The 27415-nt window shown below is 37.5% G+C and overlaps 3 protein-coding genes across 3 annotated transcripts; 2 read left to right on the top strand and 1 right to left on the bottom strand.

Moving 5' to 3' along the window:
• Window positions 1-395: 395 nt before the first annotated feature.
• Window positions 396-10975, top strand: npepl1 (aminopeptidase like 1). The gene is made up of 12 exons (XM_020936956.2): window positions 396-670; window positions 2432-2617; window positions 3679-3849; window positions 4778-4867; window positions 4978-5059; window positions 5307-5449; window positions 5573-5650; window positions 5747-5847; window positions 5925-6048; window positions 7220-7396; window positions 8589-8699; window positions 10012-10975. The coding sequence occupies exons 1-12, from the start codon at window positions 521-523 to the stop codon at window positions 10171-10173; spliced, it is 1575 nt and encodes a 524-aa protein (XP_020792615.1). The 5' UTR covers window positions 396-520; the 3' UTR covers window positions 10174-10975.
• A 663-nt stretch (window positions 10976-11638) lies between these two features.
• On the top strand, window positions 11639-18083 carry ctsz (cathepsin Z). Its single transcript, XM_020936959.2, has 6 exons — window positions 11639-11897; window positions 13765-13928; window positions 14428-14607; window positions 15039-15189; window positions 15707-15869; window positions 16767-18083. The coding sequence occupies exons 1-6, from the start codon at window positions 11770-11772 to the stop codon at window positions 16890-16892; spliced, it is 912 nt and encodes a 303-aa protein (XP_020792618.1). The 5' UTR covers window positions 11639-11769; the 3' UTR covers window positions 16893-18083.
• On the bottom strand, window positions 18034-27073 carry nelfcd (negative elongation factor complex member C/D). Its single transcript, XM_055160736.1, has 15 exons — window positions 26860-27073; window positions 26199-26302; window positions 25979-26088; window positions 25593-25702; window positions 25333-25440; window positions 25100-25252; window positions 24797-24927; window positions 22588-22753; window positions 22174-22308; window positions 21873-22012; window positions 21214-21328; window positions 21000-21095; window positions 20332-20472; window positions 19687-19813; window positions 18034-19266 (listed from the first exon to the last, which is right to left on the bottom strand). Exons 1-15 carry the CDS (start codon window positions 26926-26928, stop codon window positions 19232-19234), a joined length of 1740 nt encoding a protein of 579 aa, XP_055016711.1. The 5' UTR covers window positions 26929-27073; the 3' UTR covers window positions 18034-19231.
• Between the last annotated feature and the right edge of the window lie 342 nt (window positions 27074-27415).

Here is a 27415-nt window from a genome sequence, read left to right as displayed (position 1 = left end):
GTCCTGGTTTGGTCCTGTTCCAAACTGAGTTTACATCAAGACTAAACTGGGCTCAAACAAGGGCTAAAGCAGGACTAAAACAGGACACAAGTGAACTGTTACCAAACTCGTTAAATCTTTCACATTCAATAAATAAATATCTTAATTTTAATTAAATAAGATGTATTTATTAAATTATGTTGTAATATATTCTAAAAGTTAAAAGTTCCCCCTGGGGTATCTGCCACTCTGTGTAGAGGCCATAGACTATATATACAAAAAGCATATACATTATATATACAATATATACTATATGTGTATGGAGACCACTCCCCATTACTCCAAATATAAAAATATATAAATAAGAAACAAAAGGTGGCGCTCTAACCTTTTGCGCTACAGACTTTTCCTTTTCCATAAGCAGTAGTTTTGTCCACTTCCCGGTTGCGCCGGGTCAGTCTGCAGCGTGTTCCTAAATAGTGCACCGTAAAAACCAGTGCTTTTCTCTTTCGTTTTACCCAAATCTCTCCGCTCACACAAAATGGCGAACGTGGTGCTGGAGTTTAAGGCTTCTGCCGGCGACTCCGAGCCACAAAATCGCCCGGTTTTGGTGCTCGGAACCCAGGCTAATCTGCAGCAAGTCAACTGGAGTCAAATGAAAGGGAAGCTCCAGCCCGTGGTCAGCAAAGAGGTACCGTGCTAAAGACTGTCACACGGCTAATGCTAACTATCTTCAGCCAAAAACACCAATATTTATTATTTATTCATTCGCAATTTGGCTTGTGCTTAGTTATGCGTATTCGTAAGCATGATTATTGATTAGTTAGCAACGTGGCTAAACATTACGTCTACCATATTTATTTATCTAATTTAACAGGTACCGTGTATCCGTTAATTAATCTTACACAGGAAAAGATGATCTATACCAAATGTAGCTACTACTTGTGCTATTTGCACACAAAATAGCATAACTTGTAGTATAACGTAGCTAAGTTATTATTGACAGTGAACATAGATACATGACAGTGAACAAAAAATTTGATTTGGTGATTTGGTGCAACAAACCGATGTAACGATAGATATACAACTAAAATATAATACAAAATATTAGGCACGCGTGCATAGTAAAATCGAAGAATAATACAGTAAAATTTAGGAAACCTTGTGCAATTTATTGCTTCTTTCTTGTCTATGCTGAAGTATGCAGTATTTCATGAATTTGTCAACATACTGATTCATTCATTATTATTTGTATAGCAGGAAAGTGACTAAATTGTTTTGAATACAATATCTGATTGCTAAACTAAATAACTTTGTAGAATGTTATGCTATTAAATTGTATAAATATACACATAACCTACAGTCAGTCCTGCGCTACAAAATCTTGGTTTAGTCCGTTTGAGTCTTGGTTTAATCTATGATGCACTCTGTTCCATTTAAAAAGATCTTGGTTTCCTGATTTCTGCACTGTAATGATAATCCAGATAGTGCAAAGTCTCTGACAGGTTGTGCAACAGGAACTATTAAGAGCCTGAAGACGCTCACGCAAAGTCCTACTCTGTAATACTCTACTAATGATTACCCAGTGCACCTGTTCAACCACTGCTGTTACTTTAGACATAACAGGTCTTAAAAAGAAACAGCGTTCAGTAATAAGTATACATTATGAGCAAATGCATGCAGCTAATGGTAGTATTTGCCTCCTCTACCACATTTTTCACAACTCATTGCAAATTTATACAGGAAAGATTAGTAAGGTTCTTAAAGATACACCATTTGCTTAAATTTCTGTTAGCTCAAGTAGAAATAGGAACCTATTAAATGCAAAGTGAGCAGGCAGAGGCAGAGATACATTTTCAAAAGAAATTTTGTGTCAGAGATGCAGATTGTATCTCCACAAGTCTGCACCCTGGGGGAGGACCTCCTGCTTTTTCCATGGAAATGTTGTTACTTAGGCAATAATATTCCTCAGTATGGTATAAAACTTCTCTATCTCCCTGAGATCATACAGGTGAAAGTTATGTTGACATTGATATAAAAGACAAAGCTTGGCCTGTCATAACAATTTTCAAACATACAATAAACGATAATATTGAAAGAAATTTTTGCCATTGATGCAAAAACCCTGAAGCTAGATTACCCCCAAAATATTCTAAATGGTTAAAAACATGGTTAAAAACATGACCTGCAATAAATAAATAAATGGCAGAATAAAGATAGTATCTATGAGTCACAGAAGTTAGTTTTTCAATCCTACAACCCAAAATAGCGAAACACAACGTAACAAAAAAATTTACCTTTTATAAATATTGAATACCACCCCCACCCCCCAGAGGAAAATTATTTTAGCAGTAAGTTAATAGTATTAATTGTGACAGGCCTAGGGTCAGTGTCTAAAGATTTCTAGACTTGAAAGTATAAAGGTAATCATCCTTTCTCTGTGTTATTTCAGATCTGGCAGGCAGCTCTCTCTGCGCTGAACCCGAACCCCACAGACAGCTGCCCTTTGTACCTGAACATGGCAACGGTCGCTTCACTTCCCGCTCGGGTCAGTCGTCATAACAGCCCCTCGGCCGCTCACTTTGTTGCCCGCCTCGTCCGCTCATGTCTGCCCGGAGGAAACAACCGCTGCATCGTGGTCAGTAACAATAACAGCACGTGTCTGAAAGTGATTTTATTTATGGGGAATTGTGTCTCTTTCCATCTCTACAAGACTGGGTCCACAAGAATGGGACTAGATGCAATTTTGACATAATTTCTAATCAATAAAGTTTAAATTTACAGTTTTGGCTTCAGAATGTAGTATATCATATTTTTGCTGTCATTGTAGCACTGCATTTTGGAACTACAGGTGTAGCTTAGCAAAGTTGACCCTTTTTTAACAATATCTGGTACAATATCTTGTCCATTATTTTATGGCAACATTAACACATTTTGACGTTAAGCTGGTTAAAAATTCCCACATACGGTAATATCACAATTCCAGATGTTTATGTGACTTGGCTTATAATTGTGAAAAGAAACATTGCAATTAATAAAGGAAAACCACAGACTTTTTGTCGCATGGAGTAAAAAAAATAGTTATTGGTTTATTATTGTTGCATTTCAACAAGACATTTGTTCATTTATTATGTTAAAACAGTCTGCCTCAGTATTTTGCTGAGTGCAGTAAACACTAAAACTCAGTATTTTGCTGAGTGGGTCCTCCAGTTGTGCGCTGGAGGTTGACCGTGTCACGCAATACAGACAAGTAACCTAAATCTATCCAAGCCAAATTTTTTTATATAAAATATTTTCAGTTTGTCTCAATTTTCTTTTACTTTTAGCTGTAGTCACTTATTAAATGATGTTAAGTTTGGTTTAAATATAGCTGAAATATTTGTCATGTTATCTAGTTCACATACTGCCATCTGTAGTTGGTTTTAGAGTCTGGTTCCTTTGTTGTTGTGGCTTTTTAAAAATCTTCTATCTGATTTAATGAAGGCAGAAGTAGACAGTGCACAAAACAACCCACATCTGGGTAATCCTGTCAACTGGAAATTCTAATTGACTCCCTTTTCTATACTATGTACTATATACTATTTAATCTTTTTTTTTAAGATTTTAAGTTTCAATTGGCCATAGAGAATTATTTTAGCTGAATAAAAACTACATTTGTGACTTGCCCATGTGATGTAATGACTCATTTGTGCCTGGTAGATGGTGTGTGAGCGCTCGGACGTCTTTGCCTCTGCCTGTGCCATCTCCAGAGCATTCCCGGTTTTCTCTCGTCGCTCTTCAGCCTCAAGACGAACCGAGAAGAAACGCGTCACTGTGGAGTTCATGATCGTCGGAGCAGACAGCAGCCCTCTGGAGCCCAATGAGCTGGAGGTGAGATTTAGGAAAAATGTGTATTAGGATTCTGTTCAAGGTTCACATTTCAAACATGGCCTGAAGAATAGACACAAAGAGAATGAACTGACCCAGAATTTACACCAGGAGTGTCAGCAGCACATAACGTAGGCAGAGCTGCAGATGCGGACGCATGTACTTTAAAAGTAGGCAACAGAGCTGCTCCTGTGCCTTTGCATATTCTCACATTTAAGCACAAAATTTTTTACATGGCTCATGTGTTCATATTTGATTGGATGAATTATGTTTTAAATCACAATAAAAAAAAGCTGCCAATAGAGAGAAAATAGAGATGATGCTTTGCAGCAATAACAAGCCGTATCGGTGGTGCTCACATTAATTAAACTACTCACCATTTAACTTTGGTTGTCTGTAGTGGTTTTAGAGAATGTATTTTCAGAGGTTATCGGAAGTTTATTTTGACACCACATGCCCATTTCCTGTCTTTCCCCTGCTAAAAAGCCCGGAGATGCTTCGTTGACACTGCAAAATTAGAACTCTAACCTATTTTGAGTAGCACGTAGTGTAATGATGACCGTATGACACTGCTGGTGTAAATTGTCAGACTGGTTAAAATGGAAAGCCATACCTGTGCATACGCGCTGTTACACTCTGGTGTAAATTGGGGAGACACTGACAACTGATACATTTCAGAAGTTGTTTGTTCAGAGCTGTTTTCAAGCAGAATAAGACAGGATATTGTGCTATTTGTGAAGAAAATGATGGTACTTGCAGCCTTTGCGCTGAGTCAAATTATTTTTCCGTTCAATTGCAATTAATCTTATTCCCCTAATTTGAAATCTTTATTCATATAATCTTTACTTCGCAGTAGTCACGCTAATGGAGGTCAGTAAATAAATAAAACAAAAACCTAAACTGTACATAAGTTTTATATTTTTGTCTTCAGTGTTTGTCCAACGCTGCTGATGGAGTCCGATTGGCTGCTCGAATCGTTGACACTCCATGCAATGAGATGAATACAGACCACTTTTTGGATGTAGGTTTCACATTTTCTTTGGAGTAAATTAATTTAGAAGAAATCAAATATTTATTTTAGTGTTATTGTATTTTACAAAACATGAACAGCAATTGTATTATTCTTTCCAGGAAATCAAAGCTGTTGGCACCGAACTTGGAATTACCCCAGTGATCATTCGAGGAGAGGAATTAAAACAAAAAGGGTTTGGAGGTAAGTGCTCCCATTATAAATAAATAAATAAATAAATAAATAATAATACAGTTTTGTGGGTTTGAATCCTCAGCTAAAAATGTTCTGAAAATGGGTGCAGTTCTGCTTGGATTTGCCATACTCATGTAATCTGTATTCAGTTTGGAGTTTGCCACCAATCGCATCACTCACGCTTTCAGCATTCATGAACCCATCGCTCTAGCTCTAGTCCTATGTAATAACAGTAGCATATGTGTTCTTTTCTCAGGGATCTATGGAGTGGGTAAAGCAGCGGAGCACCCTCCAGCTTTAGCCATCCTGAGCCACACACCAGAGGGCGCCACGCAGACCATTGCGTGGGTTGGAAAAGGAATAGTTTACGACACCGGAGGACTCAGCATCAAGGGAAAAGTAAGTACCCACCAATGTACTAAACACAGAGAAACAACAAAGAAACCACTGCAATTGTATTTAGATGCACCTGCTGATAGTATTCCACACACTATACATTATTTTTTTTTAAATGTTTTTTAGACCACAATGCCAGGGATGAAGAGAGACTGTGGTGGAGCTGCTGCTATCCTGGGAGCTTTCAAAGCCACAATCAAACGGGTCAGACACACATTTTTAATTTACACCTATTTTACTGTATCATTTCAGTTTGGATATTGATATATATTTATCTGTCTTGACTGTTTTTTCTTTTAGGGATTTAAGGATAATCTCCATGCTGTGTTTTGCCTTGCGGAGAATTCAGTCGGACCCACAGCCACTCGCCCTGATGACATCCACACTCTCTACTCTGGAAAGTAAGGCTTAGTTTCACATCGTTAAGTATTTAAATAATCTTGAATACATGAACAATGTTGTGTTGTGGTTTGCAAAGGACAGTGGAGATTAATAACACAGATGCAGAGGGGCGGCTGGTGCTCGCTGATGGAGTGGTGTACGCCTGTAAAGACCTCTCCGCTGACATCATCCTGGACATGGCCACACTCACAGGGGCCCAGGTGAGTCTGGAAGAGAATGGAGAAACATATTCAACTAATCTTGTAATACTTGTAGGTAAGCAGATTTTGAACTAGTTATCTGAACTTCTGGAGTATAGAGCTCAGGATCAAATGCCAATCAAATATTAAAAACCCAAACATCCAGATTCAGACGCCAAAACAATGTTAAAAAGTAAACACAAGAGCTGTGGGACAACTCGATAGTGTTTATTCAAAAGTATTCTCACACAGTGTCATAAAAGTATTTATCAGTAGTGACCCTAAGTTTAGTATTTAGCATCTTAAAATGTTAGGTAAACAAAAATATTCTACTGAACCCCAATAGAACAGTTGATTTACGCTTATATAACATTACAGTCACAAGCTAGTAATTAGTCACATCTTTTATTTTGAATATCAACCCCCTAAACATGACCACAGATGCTCCTATTGATCACAAGCTCCATATAATTAGTTTAATCAATCTTTGGACTTTTTTACCTCCGCCAAGGAGGTTATGTTTTTGCCGGCGTTTGTCTGTTTGTTTGTTTGTCTTTTAGCAACATAACTCAAAAAGTTATGGACCGATTTTGATGAAATTTTCAGGATTTGTTGGAAATGTGAAAAGGAAGAACTGATTTCATTTTGGGGGTGATCCGGAATAAATCCTGGATTCTGGATCACTTTGAAATTTTAGTTAACATTGTGGTAAATGGGGCCAAAAATTTTGTTTCTCAATATTTCGGTTAATTATTGACCAAACCCCATGAAATTTGACTCAGGGATGGACAATGGGATCCTCTTTCATATTTCAAAGGCTGATCCGGATCTGATCCAGAAGACTGATTTTATCGCAATTTATATAAAAAATGGAGGTAGTCCTTGGCGGAGGTCTGCGCTCTCTGAGTGCTTTTCTAGTTCTTTTATACTTTTTTTCCCCAAACCATTTAAAAACACCAATCATTCAAATTGCAATTTTTATTTGATTGTGATCAATTGCCTACTTAGTACTGATGTTTTTTGTCCCCTTTCCAAATTGCATGAAACTGGCCTTCTGTATATTCCTACTTACTATAATCTTTTATAATCTTTCTCTTGTTGTCAGTAAAAGCCTTGAATCTGAGTTGCACCTTTTGTCTGTTTGGACCAGCATTCATCAATGAAAGACTTGCCACTTGTATATCTCCTGCAGGGCATCTCCACGGGGAAGTACCATGCTGCTGTAATGACCAACAGTGACCAATGGGAGGCAGCGTGTGTCCGGGCTGGTCGCAGCAGTGGAGATCTGGCCCATCCTCTGGTCTACTGTCCCGAAATGCATTTCAGCGAATTCACCTCCGCAATGGCCGACATGAAGAACTCAGTCGCGGTGAGTTCAAGTGGAGTTGTTCATAAAGAGTAGAGTGTAGTTAGGGCGGTGTAATTCATTCAGAACTGACAAGATTTAGTCATTTCTCATTGTCTACGATTACATGTGCATTCAGAATCCAATTATTACCAGATTTTCTGACATTATAAGTTTATTAAAATCACATGTTAACAGCAATTTCTTTCTGATCATTTCTTTCTGATTGTGGTCCCTCTGATGACTCAAATCAAATTTTGTGGTGTGCATGTCATTTACTTAATCAGATATGAATTCGATTTCGAATTAATATAGCCATGTCAATTATCAACTTTATTTATATAGCACATTTCACAAATAAAGCTGTTTCCAAAATTCTGCACAGACATCAAAAGGTAAAATGCTAAAACTGTGATCATACCAGTCCTACAACAATAAAACCAGTAAAAATTAAATAAAAGCAAAAGAATGAAAATCATAAAAAAGCGGTGAATAAGAAAAATAAATAAAAGACCCAGAGGACCACACAACTCCATTCAAAGCTTTAAAAACAAACAGTACAATCTTAAAAACAAATTGGAAGCCAGTGCAACATTGAGGTTCACATTTTTTGGTTCCAGTTAAAAGGTGTGCATGACCTGTTCAAATTATTTAAAAGATAAAAATGTTTAATTTTAGATTGTAAAAGGGGCTGCTTTGGAGGAAGAAGTTTTGTAATAAACGGGACATGATTAAATGCCTGTATTTTTTTAAGTTCAGGAAATTCAAATTGAAAGTCAATTTTTGCTTTTTAATAGAATAAAGTAACATTTTTTTCCCCAACTAAACTGATGGGGAAAGTGCATTAGCAATCAACATTTTGCCATCCTCTTTCCTCCTTCCAATGAAACACTAAAGGATGTGGTTACTTTGCCTTAATATTTTTTGGATCCTCTTTCTGTCTAAGTAGTATGAAACATTTACTTGAGCTCAAATGTGTATTGTTTGTAAATATAAAATTGGAACATAAGTCACTTGCAAAAGTAGCTGAGATTATTGACCAATTCTAACTGTAGACATTAGTCTTTTGTGATTATAAACTTAATTTTAGGTCATAGAAAAAATCTGATACAGCTCTTTTAAATAAAAGCTTGAAAATTTGTTTGTTAGAGCTAGATAATGTGTGAATAATAACTGAATTATTGTATACTGTATATTGTTTATCTGTCTTTATCAGGATCGAGAGAATGCTCAGAGCTCCTGTGCTGGTCTTTTCATCGCGTCCCACCTCGGCTTCGACTGGTCTGGAGTCTGGGTCCACATCGACATTGCTTCACCTGTGCACGCCGTGAGTTTTCAATAAAGGATTTTTTATTCTAATGACGCTAAGAACAGTAGCTGCTTTCTGTAAAGTTGAGATGCATCACCTAAGTAGAGCATTGCCGGTGTTTTTAATCATGCTCCTAACATAAAGGATTCTGGAAGTGTGGAAGAAAAGATAATGCATCTCAATCAATGGGACCTACCTACACTTAAATCTCAATCTTTGTGTAAGGTATATTAGTACTTAAAGCGTCATGAGTCTGATGAAGGCGTGTGGACAGGAGAGCAGCCCTGATATAGAAATGTTCTGTGCCCAGCAACTAGTGATATAAATGTCATGTGATTACTTGGTACTTACCATGTGATAAGCTGAACTGAGCTGTTGATCCAGTTACTGTTCACACATTTCCTGGAAGAAATAAAAAAGACTGTACTGCTCAGCCATAATTTTTTTCAGTCACACTTTTTTTATATATATATTTTTGTATAGATAGCCTCTACTCTGCTGTAACAAAAATAATTTTCCATTTGGGTTAAATGTACATGGAGCTTGTCATGATACTATATCAGCTTTTTGTTCGATACATGAACAACAGGAAGGAACAATAGATTTATGGGATAGGGGAATTGATTAATAAGGGTGTACATTGTTTGTAGAAATTCTCTGGGAAATTTTTGGTTATTTTTTGGATATACAATAAGCCTTAAGTAATTACACTCTGTTAATTACACTTAAGTCTGCTTGCATTGTTTCACTTTGCACCAGAACTGAAAGATTCATTGGTTTCAGACAAACAGTTCCTTCCTGATTTAAAGGACTTTGTGAAGACACATAGAGGGTCTTTCCCTATTCAAAAGACAGAATAATTAGGTTTGAATTGCTTTAAGGTGCACTGTGTAACTTTTCCAGTAGAGCGAAATACTTCCATGGATATGTTATTGCTTTATCTAGAATGTTTCACAGTATGGCATTAAACCTTTTCTATCATTATGGAGACCAAACCAGACCAAGTTACAGGTCAGATCTGTGGAGAGGTGACCTCACTCACAGTCAGAATGGCTGTTTTTCTAGGTATTTGTGAGTTGAAAAAGCACCTGTATTTTAATAAATGTAAGGTAGAGCTGTTTAATGTCATATTGTGGAACATTCCAGGCAGAGCAATGGTATATCCATAGAAACAAGCAGGTGATGAAGCCCAGAACCAAAAAGTTAAATAGCGCACCTTTAATTGCTATGACTGTCGAGGACTGTGGCCATAGCCTGAAACTCATGATTTGACACTGTAATCTAATCCTCATTGTGTTTTATTTCTCTTGTTTTCCTCATCTGTTCTCAGGGGGAGCGTGCCACAGGCTTTGGTGTGGCTCTGCTCTTGGCTCTCTTTGGTCAGGCTTCCGATGACTCCATTTTGAACCAGGTTTCTCCTCTGGGCGCCTCCTCCGCCTCTGCACCAGGCGAAGCGATGGAACGGGACTCCAAGCGACGGAGATTAGTTTAAAATAATGTCAAAATAAGAATATGGCTTTATTCTGTCCACTGCCACTGCACACCTACTCACAAAAGCATTTGTAACAATATATAATGATTATTTCACCTATTTTTTGTGTACGAGTTAAAACTACATTATGTAACTTTTGGGGCATTTCCACAAACCTTGTTTACCATCACTTCAATGTAATTATGCAGTAAGCCTTTTCCTGGATCAGTGACCTGCTAATATGGCATGTTTCACTGTCTAGTGCAAGTTCTTCATCTATTTACATTATTTTATGCATACAAGTTAAAGAAAATTTACTTAACGTTTCAGCTACATTTCCACAAACCTTATTGAAGATATCACTTCATATGTAAGTATGCATTAAGCCTTTTCCTGGCTCAAATAGTTGCTTGTGTTTAATGTTTCACACTTTTCATTTGTGTACATGTTAAAGCAAAACTATGTCACTTTTTAGATTGCATTTCCACAAATCAAAACTCAGCAAATTATCTCAAATATTTCTGTTTTTGTGTCATGATACAGATCCAATCTCCTTATATTTATGAGACATAAAGCTACTTTTTTTTTTTTATTTCACCACAACTAAAATAAGTAAGGACCTAATCTACTAATCTACATAGTGTTGCTTTAACAAAAATATAAATACCTCTTAACTGAAACGTTTGTCTTTTTGCTGTAAATCAGAATTGAGCAAAGCCATGCATTTGATGGAAAGCACTTAGTAAGTCTGGTTTGGACTGTTCAAATCTATGAGATTTCTCACTTCTTCTATCCTGAAATAAAGCAGTGCCATCTGATTAAACTGTCTGAAATGATTTTGTGAAATATTAGCCAACTTCCAGTTTCCAAGTTGCACTATGTATGTTTTCTGCTACCTAGTCTCCATGATGATGTTATTGCTCTGCAGAAAATGCTCTACAGTATGATGTTGTTGAACTCATCCTGCATTTACCCTGCATGTATTCCATTACAGGTATTTTGCTCATTTCCAATTTACCCTGTATTTTTTGATACACTATATAACTTTTCTGCAACCTTATGGTTTACATGGCAATTTTATTACTCTGCAGGCAATGTTCACAATAAGTAAGTAATATATCATGCTGTCATCCATCAGGCTCACCTATCCACAGATCTGATCTGGGCTGAGTGTGCCACCACCTTATTTTCATTGAGATGGGCAAGTTCAGTGCCATTCTGTGGAACATTCCAGAACAGAAATTATGTGGAGATAAGCAGGTGGTGGACCCTTCACCAGAAAAATTACATAGAGCATATTAAACTATATTATTTATTTTATTTTTATACATTTTAAGTATAAGTGTCAGAAATAGCGTCAACTATGGTCAATTTTACTTCAAAGTCTTGTTCATAGATTTATTATTAAACAAAACTTGTGACTTTTTTGCTGTTCCCGTTTTACCCATGTGTTTCTGACGTAAGTGTTTTTATGATCACATGACACTGTGCCGGACAGTTTTCTTTATGAAACTCAAACGGCGTCCTCAGTTTCTCACTCTGTTTGTTCTTTCAACCTGCTTCAGACCTATTCGGTAATTTTCATTTTTAGATCCACGGTTCCTTCCTGGAGTCACCATGGCTCCTCTATCCGCCCGGGTCGCGTTGTTTTCGGCTTTTCTCTGCGCTGCGTCCGCTGCAGTGTTCTACAAACCAGACGAGCCCTGTTACGTCCCAAAACCACGGAATAACAACTTTGGATTGAAGTAAGTTTCTTTTTATAATTGCACAAACACTAAAGCTTTATTAATTTCAAGTATATGAAAAACAAATCAGGTTAATTCAATAGTTTTAGCCTGAGCACATTTTAGCAAAATTGCACAATCTGAAATGTCACTTACTAACTGTTGTTTACCATGAAGATTTGCATGAGTTTTGCTTTTACTTTGGGGCTATATATAACTCATATTATTGAAAAATAAGAAATCAATACATTCATTTGAATATATGAAAACATTTGATTTACTATGTCCACATGCTTTTGTCTGAGTGAAGTTAACTGAATTGTCAACCTCTTGATAAGATCCTGTTTAACCACTCAGACAGTTGAGTAAACCAAAAGATGAAGATTAGATTACAAAATGTGGTTCTCGAACACGGAAGTAGGCTAAATATGTAATTTTCTGTCTGTCACATGAGCAGATCGCGCACGCTGGTAACTTGAAGTATGCACATTGTTCACTTGGAGCTACTGCTGACTTCTGCTAATGCTCCAAATTACTACTACTACTACTGTCTACTGTCACTACTGTCTACCACTTCAGGATCAATAAAGTATCTATCTTTCAGTCTAATCTATTTTATTTTATCTTATCCATCTGTCTGTGTATGTAAGTATCTATCTATCCATCTATCTGTTTCGAGTATTTTTATTTTATATTGCAGCCTAGTTGTGGTGACTGTAGTAGTGGTAAACTTTATTAATTCATCTAGCCACAAGAGATTATGTAAACCTGTTACAATGTAGCGTGCTAAGACTACATACTTGTAGAGAAGTATACAAAGTCTCAATTGTACTACTTAAAGATGCGTTATGCAACATTTCTGCTGCTCCACCAGCTTGTCCCCAAGGATTGCTGTGCTTAGAATGTTGCGCAGTATCACTTTAAACTCCTCTCCATGGCAACAAGAAGGTGGTGCCATCAGGCTGAGTTTCAGGCTCTAGAGCAGACAGGTGACTCTGCTTGTCCGTTATAACATAGCCTACTATTATTGTTAATAAATAAGGTTTAATGCCATACTGTGGATAATTCCAGGCAAATCAATAACATCTACATGGAGGCAAGCAGGTGCCGTAATCTCCACCAGGAAAGTTACAAGGTGCACCTCTAATTTCAAAACTGTACTTTCCACAGATATTAACTGTAACTTAACCACTAACCAGGAAAAGGATCTGCTCTGAACTATGACTAAGCAAAACTGTAATTAGATCAAAACAAGACTACACCTGGACTTTTTGGGTAATTTTACTTCCCCATTTGTCTGATACTTAAACCTTATTTTAGCTTTTCTTTTTTTCAGATTGACAGAACATATTCTGTTTACACTAAACAAATGGAGATATCTATTTTTCTCTGCATTGCCCCCACCATATAATCAGTGGATTAAACCAATCACAGTGAAGTGTGAACCAGCTGCAGTAAAAAGTGTAGGCTACTGAAATCCTGAAAACCCAAAGACGGGTTCAAATCATGATGTTTTTTTTCCCATACCTATGTTATCCACCCTGTTAAACCACATATTTTTGGTTTCATTTCATTACAATTTCAATTTCCTAATTTAAAGGTACAGTATTTAACTTTCTGGAGGTGGCATACCATACTCCTTGGAGATAGATCATTTATATGACATGCTGTGGAATATTCTAGACAAAGGAACAACATTTCTGTGCACAAAATCAGGAGGAATTCCTCCTCCAGGCCAAATAAGAATCAGGTTTGTCGAGATGCAAGCACACTAACAAAAACAGCACATTATTTTGCAGTTAGCTCAGCCAAAAAATATATAAAATAAAAATGCTTTTATTTTTCGCAAAAAAAGTTACATGCTGTGGCATTGCGTTGCTCTGTGCAGGACTGTCCCTCGCCCTCATGAGTACCTTAACATCTCAGAGCTGCCTAAGTCATGGGACTGGAGAAACGTGAACGGCACAAACTTTGTGAGCACGACTCGAAACCAGCACATCCCCCAGTACTGTGGCTCCTGCTGGGCCCACGGCAGCACCAGCGCCATGGCAGGTATGGCTACACTTTTTATTTAGGGTCAGTATGCCTGGAACGATAACACTAGGGAGAATTCTATCCAAAAGTTAGGCACAGTGTACATAAGAGACACATTTTCTGATACTTTAAACATGGTGTTTTCTTATATATTATTTCTTAAATAATAATTTCTCTGTACATTCGTACATTCAATAAGTTTTAGATCATTGTATACATGGTTATTAGGTAACAGTTTTTTTTAGCTAAACCTTAAATATAATTATCTTTATTGTGTTTTAGTAGGTACTTTATGTGGGGTGAAACCTGGAGTGGTTGGGTAATAATAACGTGCAGTATTTAATAGTCAATCCCCTTACATTTAAGCTGTGTTTTAGTTTTTTTTTAACAATATCCTGGCTCTATTACACTAATCTGCTCATTTTGAAATGTGTAAACGATGTAGTAGCATTTTGTAAGGCTAGTAGTTATTTTTAATGTATAGCAATGCACATACATCTTGCATCTGTGTCTGCAGACCGTATAAACATCAAGAGGAAGGGGGCGTGGCCTTCTGCGTACCTGTCTGTGCAGAACGTGATCGACTGTGGAGATGCAGGCAGCTGTCACGGAGGAGACCACAGCGGAGTGTGGCAATATGCTAATGTTAAAGGGATACCTGACGAGACCTGCAACAACTACCAGGCTAAAGACCAGGGTAAGGACTAAACCGGGACTAAACCGGGACTAAACCGGGACTAAACCGGGACTAAACCGGGACTAAACCGGGACTAAACCGGGACTAAACTAGGCTAATGTCCAGACTAAGGTCAGAAATTAGACTTAATTGGACCTGAAACCTATCTAGGGCTCTTGCAAGTTTTTTGCATTATTAATTCACTCCTTACGCAGTGATTGAAAGCTACTGTAGCCACAGCTGCCCGACCAATCACACACAGCACATTCATCCATACATTCAAATGTATGCTCATCAGTATTAATAGCGCTGCCTATTGTAGATCAGGCCTATTCGTTTTACAGCCCACGGGACAGACCCAGCCCTCCAAACAATGTGATCCTTAGGAATAGCTCAGTAGCTCTGTGGTTGTAGGCTGTTGTAACATTGTATTTTCTATATGATTGGTGCAGATTGTGCCCAGTTTAACCAGTGTGGCACCTGCACCACCTTTGACGTGTGTAACGTGGTGAAGGACTACACTCTGTGGAAGGTGGGAGACTATGGCGACGTTAGCGGCAGAGAGAAGATGATGGCTGAGATCTATGCCAACGGACCAATCAGGTTTCACAATTTTAAATATCAGTATGGTTATATGGTTATAACAGTTACATTCACTGAATTCCTCTAACCACCAGTTATGTTGTATAAAATTGTTCTTAGTAGTTTTTAGAAATAATTTTGCTGCTACTTGAGTAATATATTTGAACAGTTTAACAGCAGTCTCACTCAGAGTGGGAAAACTAACCAAAACATTTACTGTAAGTGTTGTAACGTGATAAAAGCACTGAAATTATTCAAACTTTTGTCTTTCTTACACCAATCCTTCAGATACAATTTATTTTTTTCAGTCTATGCTTTGAATACCTGAGCCCTTATCTTTGAGTAGTAATTTCCCCTAATAACTTATGATTAGTGTCACCACTACATTGCACTTCTACTTGAGTATTTCAAAGTAACTGTACATTTACTCGAGTAATATTATTTCAAAGTAAAGGGTATTTTTAGGTACAATGATATCCTTTTCCACCCCCCTCCTCTTGTCATACATATTAATTCCCTTGTCTCTTTCTTCTCACAGTTGTGGCATCATGGCAACCCCAAAGCTGGACGCGTACACAGGGGGAGTATACTCTGAGTACCAGGACCCTCCCTACATAAACCACATTGTGTCTGTGGCCGGGTGGGGCGTGGAGGATGGCGTCGAGTACTGGGTCGTCAGGAACTCATGGGGAGAGCCCTGGGTGAGAGTTTACGTTATTTTTCTGGGATGCTATGATGTAAAAAGCAGTATCTTATTGTATGAGAAAAAATGTATGAATTGACCAGTGTTTTCAAGAATGAAATAGAAAGGACTGGAGGTTTTATTGCATTTCCTGAAATGTATGGTTTTTGACTATATATCATGGAGACTGGAGATGCCACCAGACCAAGTTACAGGTCAGATCTGTGGTGAGGCGAGTCCACTTACTTGAAGAATGCTTTTTATCAAGGTACAAAAAAACATTTGATAACATGCATAAGTTTAATACCATACTGTGGAACATTCCTGGCAAAGCAAAAAACATTTTCATGGAAACAAGAAGTGGCGGACATCACACCAGGAAAGTGCATCTTCAAAGTATCACTTTTTAGCTTAGCTTTTGAATGAAATATCATATTTTTTACTTGTTTCTACTATACACATTTTAATTATGTTTATTTATTTTAGGCTTATTTTTAGGATATGCAGTGTTTCCTCTGTAGGGACCCTCTGCATCAGGAGCAGAGGTCGGCTGTAGCTGTCGGGTCTGTCCCGTGGGCTCCTGGTGGAGGGATGGTGCCTGGGCTTCATCTCTCCCCTGGCTCCTGTGGCGGTTCCTGGTGGTGGAGGACGTCTCTCTGCTCCTGGTGTAGACGGCTCCTCTGATGGTGCTTTCTCAACTGGTTCGCCTGTATTCAGCCTCACATTTTACTATGTTTGGGTGTTTGTGTTATTCGGTTGTGTCGAGTCGGGCAGCTGTGGGGGTTGGGTTGGTGGGTGGGTGGAAATGTGGGATTGTTTTTAATCTGTGTAAAGCACTTTGTGTTACATTTTTGTATGAAAAGTGCTTTATAAATAAAGTTTGATTGATTGTGTGACCATATTTTTTTTCATTCAGGGAGAAAAGGGCTGGCTGAGGATCGTGACCAGTGCGTACAAAGGAGGCAGTGGCAGTAAATATAACCTGGCTGTGGAGGAGAACTGTATGTACGGAGACGTCATAGTGCCCAAAGGATATGTGTGAGAAAGTATGACACACATCAGGGAAAAGGCACTTAACTTTTGATCAGTTAAGATGGATTTACTTTATCTGATATTTTCAGTATCATCATATTGTGATTCAGTGCTTTTGTGTTCTAGTCAGACACTTTTCACCATCCACTTCTCCTATTGCTCAGCCTCTGTTGAGCTCTTGAGTGTTTTTCTTAAAGGCAATTTAAAGAAACTAAATATACATGAATAGTGATGAAATCCTGTTCACAACCTCTCTAGACTCTGAATAGCCCCTAATCTGATGTTCCAAATATATGTAGTACACAGCTTCTTATTTTCTGCCAGTAGAGTGAACAGAAACTGCACTTAAATAGAAAATCAAACTTTGAAACCAGTTAGTTAATTATTATTGGACAAGTTCATTATAGAATATGTATAGTATATAAGCTACAGTATATAAGTAAATTTACTAAAAAACTGCTAGAAGATTAATATTCTTAAAAGTCAACTTAACTAATCTACATTCACATTTTTGCAGTGACCTCACATCTTATCACAGCCTTCATCAAGCCAAATCAGGAATTTTGTAAATGTTGTATTTTTTATTTTGAAAAGGGAATTTGTGCCATTTGTTTCAGTGGATCTTTGATGTGTATGTTTAAAGGGTTTAAAGGTTTGGGTTTAAAGATGTACTCTGTAACTTTTTTCTGGTGGGAGGGGAAGGTCTGCCACCTGCTTATCACCCTGGAGATGTTTTTGCATTGAATGCTCCACATATATTCAATTCCTGGTATTTTTATGGCCAACAATATGCATTCTCACTGTGAACTAATTGTCTCCATTGCGAAAGGGCTAATGCCATTGTGGAACATTCGAGACAAAACAATTAGATATCCATGAAGACAAACAGGTGGGAAAAGTTACTTTATGTACCTTTATCTGTAGTAATGGCTGTTTTTTTATGATTTTAGGATTTTGAATTTAGTCTTAAACCATCTCAATTTTGTACTCTGGGAATATTTTTAATGCCAAAGAACTGCCTTGTTGGCCACGCTTACTGTTGTGCATTGATTTGTTATAAATATTGCATTGCACTTGATCGACTTCTCCATCACAGGGCAATGATGTGCCTTATTTGTACTTTTGTTCTTAAATGAAAGAGCCACACATGCTGAAGCAAACTTTTTTTAATCAAACTGGCAATAAAAATAAAATATTTACAGTTTGTGTCTGTGAATTTTCTATTTCATTTTCCAAAATCAAACATAAAATGGGATGTTGGACCAGCATTAACTTGATGATTTGAGATTCCTTGAACCACTTTTGAAACCACTGCAGATAAGGAAACTAGGACTAAACCAGGTTTTGCCAAGGTCTACCCTAATTCTAATCCAGAACTAAAACAGGACTAGACCAGGACTAACCCAAGGTCTAAACCAGGTCTAAAATTTTAGCCCAGTTTCTCTGCTTCAAACTAATTTCAGGACTAAATGCTAACTTGCTCTTTGTATATTGATACTCTCTCATCAACATTCCCTCGGGGTGTGATGTTAAATGTAGGCACTGCTCTGAGTATTGTTAGACTTTAATTTGAGCTGTGTTTTAACACAAAGCTCAAATTAAAGAACTGACCAGAAAGAACTGGCTTAGTTGAACTACAACAGGTGAGATGATTTGTGCTGGTAAAGTCCCTCTCAAATAACATTAGTCACAAGCTAGTGAGCAATAGTGAACCGTTTTTTTAGCCAGTGACCCTCAGCTTTTTGTTGAAAATTGTTGATACTCTTAAACCCTTTTTGGCTGTGTTTACTAATGTGTGTAAGGAAAGGAAGAAAGAGAATTTTACATATGAACTGCATGATTGCTCACTAGAAAAGTCACTTCAGTTTTCATTAGCAAATTGTAAACTCCAATTATCTGAGTCAACAATTAATGCATGAAATGACATGCATGTGATTTTTGTATTGGTTTAACATTTCAGATTTCAGTTTCCTCAAATGTTATTGCACATTGTGAACTAAGTATTTATCTTTAAAATATAATTCATATAACAATACATTTGTAATTGCATTATTGGTCCGAAAATACCATCCAAAATCTTCCAGTAATGGTTCGGTCTTAAAAAAACGTGTGGCCACATTCTCAGATTTATTAAAACAGCACAAATCAATATATAACATAGAAAATCAAATACACAGAAACTTAGCTGCTCTTTAGTATTAAGCCGTAACCTCCAGCACCAGACACAAATTGTCCTTGGACCTTTTCCCATTCATTTGATGAGCTCTGATCCTAGTCCAGACTGGGTCCTGTTTTGAGACCAGCCAGTCTATGGTCTGTGTTTGAATGAAATGTCCTTCAAAGATGTTGTCAGTTGATCATGATGAAGTTGGATTTACAGTGAGCTGAAAACAGAAAGAAATGTGTTAGTCATTAAATCTGTATTAGGAAAACAAGGTTATTTTTTCTAATTAGAACAGAATTGTTCTCAAAATTAAAATAACAACAGTGTGGGGCTGCTTTTCCTCACATTGAGTAGTTTTTGAAGCCTTTTGTTTTTTTGAGCTCAATTTTTAACGTCATATCATGGGCTTTTAACAAACTAAGTGTGCAGCATGTGTCGTTCAAGGATTGTGTGAAATGAGCGGTTTGGTTTTCCCGTATCCATGGAGACTATGCAAGAGGTTAGCTAAGGAGCTAACTATGGACATATAAGATGAGATCTCCCTCTCTCTCATGTAGATCACCCCCAGCATAATGTCACAGCAATGTATCAATGGGGATTCTATGATGTTATACTGTAAATACTTTCCCTCTAGACTCACCGATGAACTCTGCCACTGGGTCATTTTCTCCTTCGGCTCTGATGGTTCCTGCGATGCTGTCGTTCTCTAGAATCGGCAAAAACTGCACGAAGTCTGAGGTGTACGGAGGCGCGATCACGTCCAAAACCTGGAAATTAGATAAAACTTATCAAATACAACAGATCACACTTTCACATGGGGAAGAGCCAAAGAAATATACAGATGCATAGAAAGGGATGTTTTTTTTCCCTTAAAAAAAGACTGACTAGAGTTTGATAATTTATAGCAAACACAGAAAAAAAAAGTTTTAAGATCTGAAAAAGTCAAGCTCAAGAAAAAAAATACAAAATGGATTTAAACAGCATTTTCAGGAGTCTGTGATCAATACAAGTGTTCATGGTCCTGTCTGAAATTCTATTAATACAATTTGATCCACTTTGTAATAATAAGTTAATTGTGTTTTAATGGGGGGGGAAAGCCAAAGTATTAATATCAGTTTTGGAGCTGGTAAAGCTAGTTTATGAATTCTTGTAATAATTCTTACCAAGATATATTTAACCAGCCACATCACAAAATCAGTTTAATAAAAAGACAGATTTTTCCCACCCCATCACTAAACCCAGTAGGATTGTGGTGTTAAAAAGGACATGCGTGAGCAGCTCTTGCCTCTGTGACGAAGTATCTGATGAGGGAGATGTCAGTGTTGAGTTTCTCGAGACACTTCCTGATGTAACCGACAACCGGGAGAACGTAACCACGACTGAGGAGGTGAACCATACGATCTAACAGAGTTTTCTTCAACTCCAACTACAAATAACACAGGTACAGAGAGAAGAGGGTTACAATTAAACTAGTTTATTTAGTTATAATGCAATTTTTTGTTTATGCTATCTTATAATAATATAGCCATGCTAATATATTATTACCAATTAAAATGTTATTTTTTTTAGACTGAACTTTATAACTTAAAAAAACGTGCAGTATTTAACTTTCTGGTTCAGGGTCCATCACCTGCTTGTTTCTATGGATATGTCATTGCTCTGCCTGGAATGTTGGAATGGTCTCCATAATGAGAGAAAGGTTTAATACGATACAGTGAAACATTCTAGACAAAGAAATAACCTGGGGAAAGTGTTTGACGGACTCCGCCGGAAAAGTTACACAACGCACCTTTAAAATGTAGTGTTTCTGTAGCACCTGTGATGTGTAATAAGGTTGATAACTGAATAACTTAATTAGATTAGTACTTGAATTGCACTGTATGCAGTAAAAATGTTTTCTAAAGTGAAAATGTAACCATATTGGATGATGTGATAATTGCAAAAAAGAAAAACCTGCTCCATGACGTCAAGTTGTGAGTGTTCAGTCTCAAACAGTTTAATGAGGAGCTGAAGGACCTGAGGGTGCAGCAGCTGGTGACATGTGCAGATCTGAGAAGAGAGGTTTAATACAATACATTATCTCAACTTAAAGCCAGGTCTTATAATTCATGCATTATTCAGGCAGTTAAAACTTATTAATGCTGTCTTTAAAGTGATCTTTATTTACCTCATCGAGCAGAGCCAGATGAACAGGAGTGTGATCTGTTTGCAGTTGAAAATACCTCGGCTCTGACACAGTCCAGTCCACCCACTTTAACACGCCCATCGCCACCACAGGGAAACTGGAGAGAATACAATAAAATATCAGTAATCCACATAAACAGTTAAACAGTATCACATTTTCTGCTCTGTGCTGTGGTTACCTGCGCATTCAAAATCTGATAATTATTTGGAGCTAAAAGATTATTCACATGAAATGTAAATGCAAACTCATCTGAAGTCTTTCTGATCATTACTCACATCAAATTGTGCAGGTTACAAGTCATTTCATTTTAAAGGTCTAAAAATCAGATAATCAGTAGATTGTGCCTGTAACCACAGCCACTGTGGTGAACATGAATTTTCTGTACATATTTTCCAAAAGAAAACATTACATAAAATCAGTTATCAGTGAAATTATATATATATTTTTTATTCTCCATCAATCAGGATGGTTGACAATTCAAATTCTATTGAGAAAATGTTTAATGTTGTCTTTTGTCCTTTGTCAGTTTTGATACTTCTGTCTAGTTTTGAATACAAAACATTTCATTTTTATGACAACTTTAGCCAGAAAAAGATTTTGAGAATATGTATTAATTTTTTTTATATCTGTTCATTGCTCACCGTATGCACTGATAGAGAGTGCCCAGTTCTGCCACCAGCTCCGTAGCTCCTTTGTTTTCGTTACAGCACAGATTATGAACCGTTTCTATGGCTTTAGACGTGGACTTCAGCTCATCTTTGTTTATGTTCACACGTTTGTTCTGGAGGAAAATGAGAGAAACCATCATGGGTAAGATCTGAACTGTTTAGTTTAGCTTAAAATAGACTTTATGGTTCCTGAATTTGACCAGTCAATCAAGGCTGGTCAAAGAGGTGCAAAGCTGTATACATGCCTAAAGTTACTCTCCGAGTGTTATTGTACCTTCTTCCATGTTTCGACGACACTGGCTGCATAAGCCAAAATGTGGATGTATTTGTGCTTATGATCCTGGTTGATTTTTGACCCAGGTTTAAACAGAGACTGCATGAAGAGGTCCAAGAAAGCAGGAACCCTGATCTGAAGCAAAGACAGAACTTATTATAAGAGCTTGTAAAATGCATAAGTCAAGTAAATTGATATAATTGATATAATTTCATAATAATAATTAAAAAAAATTCTAGAGATGCACAATAATTTGACCACTACAAACATAAAAAATATCCAGAATCCCATTTAACAAAAAAATCTTTACTCTGAAGTGTGTGGGATTCTTGTGTTTGGTTTATCAGTTTCTCTAATTCTTCTCAAAAATCTAGCAAATCGATTTTCCAAATAAATAAAACACTCTTTGTTCACCAGTTCAACGGGAGGCGGGTCCATGCTGCTGAACATTTTGAAAAGCACAGTGATGTCGGCCGGGTTCAGAGCTCCTTTGGACAACATGGCCCCCAGAGCCTGACAAGCACGAGGATACGCCGCTGCTGTGCCCAGGGCCAAGGTGATTTGACTGGCATCATGCCCTCTGAGAAAAGAACATATTATTAATTTAATACAATAATTAAGGTGTATATGGGTTGATTTGTATTAAGTCTTGTAAGAAAATTAACAATTTTTAATTTTTATTTTTTTTAAATAAGCATTTATATCCATGTTAAGGATTATACTGAATTGTGTTTTCTAATCAATTGCAAATCAATTATATTTCTAATAATAAGGTATTTATTACTTCACTTTTGAGGTTTTAAATGAGTCTCTAAAGGGCAAAGTATAGTTCTGGGTTGACTCAACACACACTGCCGCCATTGCCTTGTCAACATCATTTCTGATTTATGGTTCTGCATCATGGTCTATGCACAGGGAAGTAATTCACCGCCACAACGCTAGGGGGTGGTGAGTTGTGAAATCACATGAACTTGTTGGAGTGTTAACCTGCCGGTTACTGTGGAGACACCGGTCATTGAACAATGGTGACTGAGTGGGAGAGGACGCTGATGGAGCTGGAGCTGAAAGATATCGAGGAACAAATGCTTCTGGTACAAATGTTGGCAAAGAAACGAAAGAAGACATAGAAGGTGGGCTATACGCGCTTTGAATGAGTCAAGCAGAGAGGAGTACCGGAAATGTATGTAGAGCAGATGTAGAGCGGACCAATCACTGCCCTTAATGTCTTAAATGTAAGTAATTGGACAATAGGGACATGTTAAACTTAGGTGTGTCTCTAATCAGCATCACAGGTGTCTTCAAAACTTGTCCTCAGTCAGTCTGCCCGTTTAAAGGCTGACATGTGTCATTGTGCTGTTTGGAGACATGATAGATAAAACACTGAACATGGACCAGAGAAAGAGAAGAAGAGAACTGTGTCAGGAGACTAGAAAGAAAATGATAGACAAGCAGGTTAAAGATAAAGGCCATAAGACCATCTCCAAGCAGTTTGATGTTCCTGTGATTACAGTTACACGTGTTCTTCAGAAGTTTAAGGTCCACAAGACTGTAACCAACCTCCCTGGACATAGGAGCAAGAGGAAAATTGATGACAAATTGAAGAGAGTACGAATACAAATGGTAACCAAAGAGCCCAGAACAACCTACAAACAAATTAAATGTGAACTTGAAGGTTGAGGTACTTCAGAGTCAGATTGCACCGTCTGTCACCGTTTATACCAAAGTGGACACCACTGTTGAGAGCAAATCATAAAAAAGTGAGACTGGAATTTGTCACAATGCATATGGACAAGCCACAAAGCTTCTGGGAGAATGTCCTTTGGACAGACGAGACAAAACTGGAGCTCTTTGGCAAGACCCATCAGCTCTATCTTCACAGATGCAGAAATGAAGCAGACAAGAAAAGAACACTGTCCCTGCTGTGAAGCATGGAGGAGGCTTGGTTTTGTTCTGGGGCTGTTTTGCTGCATCTGGCACAGTATGTCTTGAATCTGTGCAAGATACAACAGAATCTCTAAACTATCAAGGTATTTTGGAACGAAATGCGTTGCCTAGTGTCAAAAAGCTTGGTCTCAGTCGTAGGTCATGGGTCTTCCAACAGGATAATGACCCAAAACACACAGCTAAAAACACCCAAGAATGGCTAAGAACAAAACATTAGACTGTTCTTCTGTGAGTCCATATCTCAGTTCTATTGAACATCTGTGAAATGAGCTGAAACATGCTGTCTGGAGAAGGAATCCTTCAAACCTGAGACAACTAGAGCAGTTTGCTCATGTGGAGTGGGTCAAAATGCCAGTTGACCAAAGCAGAAGTCTCATTGACAGTTACAGAAATTGTTTGATTGCAGAGTTTGCCTCAAAACTTGTACAACAAAATATTACGTTAAGGGTACCATCATTTTTGTCCAGGCCAGTTTCATTATTTTGTTTTTCTAATAATTCTGTTTAACCACAGGTGAAAAAAAATGTTTGATTTTCATTAGACAATTTTCAGTACATTTTTTGTATTATTGCTTTTATCAGTTTCAAGTTATTTCAGTGATGACTGTCAGTTTTTCATTCATTGCCAGAGCGGTACCAACAATTTTGTCCACGACTGTATTTTCCGTATAGACTCATACCTCTCATGAGCAGATTTCTGGACCTCTTGGCCGATCCTACGCACGGCCGAGCCGCCCTGCTCCTCCTGGGCCAGGATCGACATCATGGCCTGAGCAAAGAGGTATGTGTGCTCCCCGTGACACACCATTTTCTACAAAAAGGCAGAGACAATGTTAGGGCCTGGGTCAGAGCAGACCTTGGCATTTTAGGGCCCTAAAGTCACATGGTTATAATAGTATCTTAACACGGAGTTAATAATAATAATAATAATATTAATAATAATAAAAGATTATAGTATTTTCAATTCAAATAGAGGAACCAACAGCGAACTCAGGCAGGTTCTTCTCCAGGTTCTCCTCTCCTCCATCGAGCAGCGTCGACAGCGACGTCCGCAGGACTCGTGAAAACACTTCCAGCTGCTGACAGGCCGTGGACACAGACGTGATCTCGCCCTGGTACCCTGCATCTGAAATCAGCTATGCAGACAGAGCACACGTTAAACAGAGTTAGAAGAGGTGCAATTCAAAATTAGGCATGCATTTTGTTTGATTTGTACCTTAACAGTGAAGTTGAGCATGAGGCAGTCTGGATGAGCCTCGGCTAGTTTGTAAAACAGATCTCTCCACGTGGTGTGAGCAATCATCTGTTCCAGCCATGCAGGGGTCTGAAAGAGACAATATTACTTACGAGGAGGCTAATTGTTTAGGACACACCTCGCATTATGTGGAGTGAACAAATAATGCAAAGTAAAGAGTCTAAGTATGAGTGTGTTTATCATTACAGCACAGTTATTCCTTTAAGTTAACCTTCTCTCACCTCTCCCTCCACGGTGAAAATGGAGTCTGCTTTCTGTGGATCAAAATGTTTTATGAGGAGACTCTTCAAGTGGTTTTCCACTCTTTCCTGAACCTGAGCCGGCTCCACACCTTTTGAGAAAAAATTAAGAAAGATTTGTAAATAATTATAATTAATTTATAATTACATAAAGATACAGTGCAATACATAAAAAACAAAGTAATAATAGCTGACTAAGTGCTTACAGTTGTTATGCTGTGTGTTAGTGAAAGAACAGTATATAGCATGCTTAGAGCCTGTGTTGGTTCTAGATAAGATAACTTAATAAAATGTTAATTATTTAAATAATGAACAAATTATGATTGATTAAATTACTTGCTGCAGTCGCTTATTGCAGTACCACATACCCATCTGAATGAGCCACTCTGCCAGGAGGTTAACAGTTTGAGCCACAGCCGAGTAGTTTTCAGAGAGGAGCTGGATGACATGCTCCGGAGACCCACCAGCCTGGAAATACCTGAAGAAATAAAGTTGCTTTTCAATCTTACCTAAATTCTAACCATTGAATCAATTATAAGATCAAATAAACCTTTATTTGTCCCACAATATTGATTTAACATAACTTACATTTTCAAAGTATTAAAAATTGCTGGTTCCATGATATAGTCTCTGCTGGAGAATTTTTCGAGACATGCTTCCTGAATTTTGCCATCATCAACATAACCATCCTCCTAGAATAAGTAAAAACCCATTTTACCCAACACAATACCAAAATAACAGAATAATTTCATGTTTTACCAGAATTAGCAGAAACATTTAAAACCTTACAGTAACCGTTAATTTTAGACATAACTAAGTAATTTTTTTTTCTCTCTTCATGCTGCAATGTTGCAGTGTATATGCATATGTTGTACTGCATACCAAGTTGCAGGTAAACGTTGATATCGATTAATTGGTTGTGAGTGGCAATATGTCGTATATCTGTGTTTGTTCTGTTAAAAATCTTTAAGAATATGGGGAGACTACATGTCCATATTTTATCATAAACGTTAGCTTCATGCTTTGAATCAGGAATACAAATGCATGAACTCCTTGAGATATTTTCTGCAGATATTTTTTAAATATCCTGTAATTATAAATACGACATCAATCAAAAGCATAAATCCACATTTGCTCTTTTGCAGATTACATTATGGCATGAATCTGTACGTGCAAATCTATACAAATACCTGACTGCTAAAATTAATTGTTTGCTAACTCTGCTACTCAGATTCAACAAGTTTCTCACCATGCCGCCATCGGGACCCTCCCAGTCCGCTCCTCCTCCACCGCCTCCGCCGTAATATTCATCGTCCATTCTGATACAAAATTACACGACCAAACTACAATATAATATCTAAATTTAAACTCTAGATTTACGCAAAAAAATGCAATGAACAGTTAGCCTAGCTAACACGGCTAAGCTGCTAACAACAATTGCGAAAATGGCGACGCAGTGACGCACGAACCACGCCCCCTGATGGGACGTCTGTGACGCGTGAGGCCGCGTTATAAACATAGCATGTTTTTTTTTTTTTTTTTTTAATTACACACAACTGGATGCATAAGACATAGTATGGCATAGTATACCATGGATTATAGTTCTATAGGTTATACCTGTTTGAGTAGCTCTGCATGAATGTATTGTATACATTTAGTGTTGTAGGTGCATTACATATGTGTAGGGCTGTCATGTCATTCATATGGTTTTATATGCATAAGAATAATTATGCACAAATACACAAATGAAAAATTATTTACACTAACACAAAAACAGATGCTCTTCTTTCCACAGAGCAACTAAC

Source organism: Boleophthalmus pectinirostris, unplaced genomic scaffold (assembly GCF_026225935.1).
Source record: "Boleophthalmus pectinirostris isolate CB_2022bp ecotype Guang Dong unplaced genomic scaffold, ASM2622593v1 HiC_scaffold_3, whole genome shotgun sequence".
Taxonomy (NCBI): Eukaryota; Metazoa; Chordata; class Actinopteri; order Gobiiformes; family Gobiidae; genus Boleophthalmus; species Boleophthalmus pectinirostris.
This window is presented reverse-complemented; position numbering and strand designations above follow the sequence as displayed.

Coding starts and splice junctions, on each gene's coding strand:
- nelfcd (XM_055160736.1), bottom strand. CDS start 26,928: ATGGACGATGAATATTACGGCGGAGGCGGTGGAGGAGGAGCGGACTGG. Junction 26,303..26,859: donor AGGGTCCCGATGGCGGCATG/GTGAGAAACTTG, acceptor TACTTATTCTAG/GAGGATGGTTATGTTGATGA. Junction 22,013..22,173: donor TCGTCGAAACATGGAAGAAG/GTACAATAACAC, acceptor ATTTTCCTCCAG/AACAAACGTGTGAACATAAA.
- npepl1 (XM_020936956.2), top strand. CDS start 521: ATGGCGAACGTGGTGCTGGAGTTTAAGGCTTCTGCCGGCGACTCCGAG. Junction 3,850..4,777: donor TGGAGCCCAATGAGCTGGAG/GTGAGATTTAGG, acceptor TTTTGTCTTCAG/TGTTTGTCCAACGCTGCTGA. Junction 5,651..5,746: donor TCAAAGCCACAATCAAACGG/GTCAGACACACA, acceptor TTTTTCTTTTAG/GGATTTAAGGATAATCTCCA.
- ctsz (XM_020936959.2), top strand. CDS start 11,770: ATGGCTCCTCTATCCGCCCGGGTCGCGTTGTTTTCGGCTTTTCTCTGC. Junction 11,898..13,764: donor AATAACAACTTTGGATTGAA/GTAAGTTTCTTT, acceptor TGCTCTGTGCAG/GACTGTCCCTCGCCCTCATG. Junction 15,870..16,766: donor ACTCATGGGGAGAGCCCTGG/GTGAGAGTTTAC, acceptor TTTTTCATTCAG/GGAGAAAAGGGCTGGCTGAG.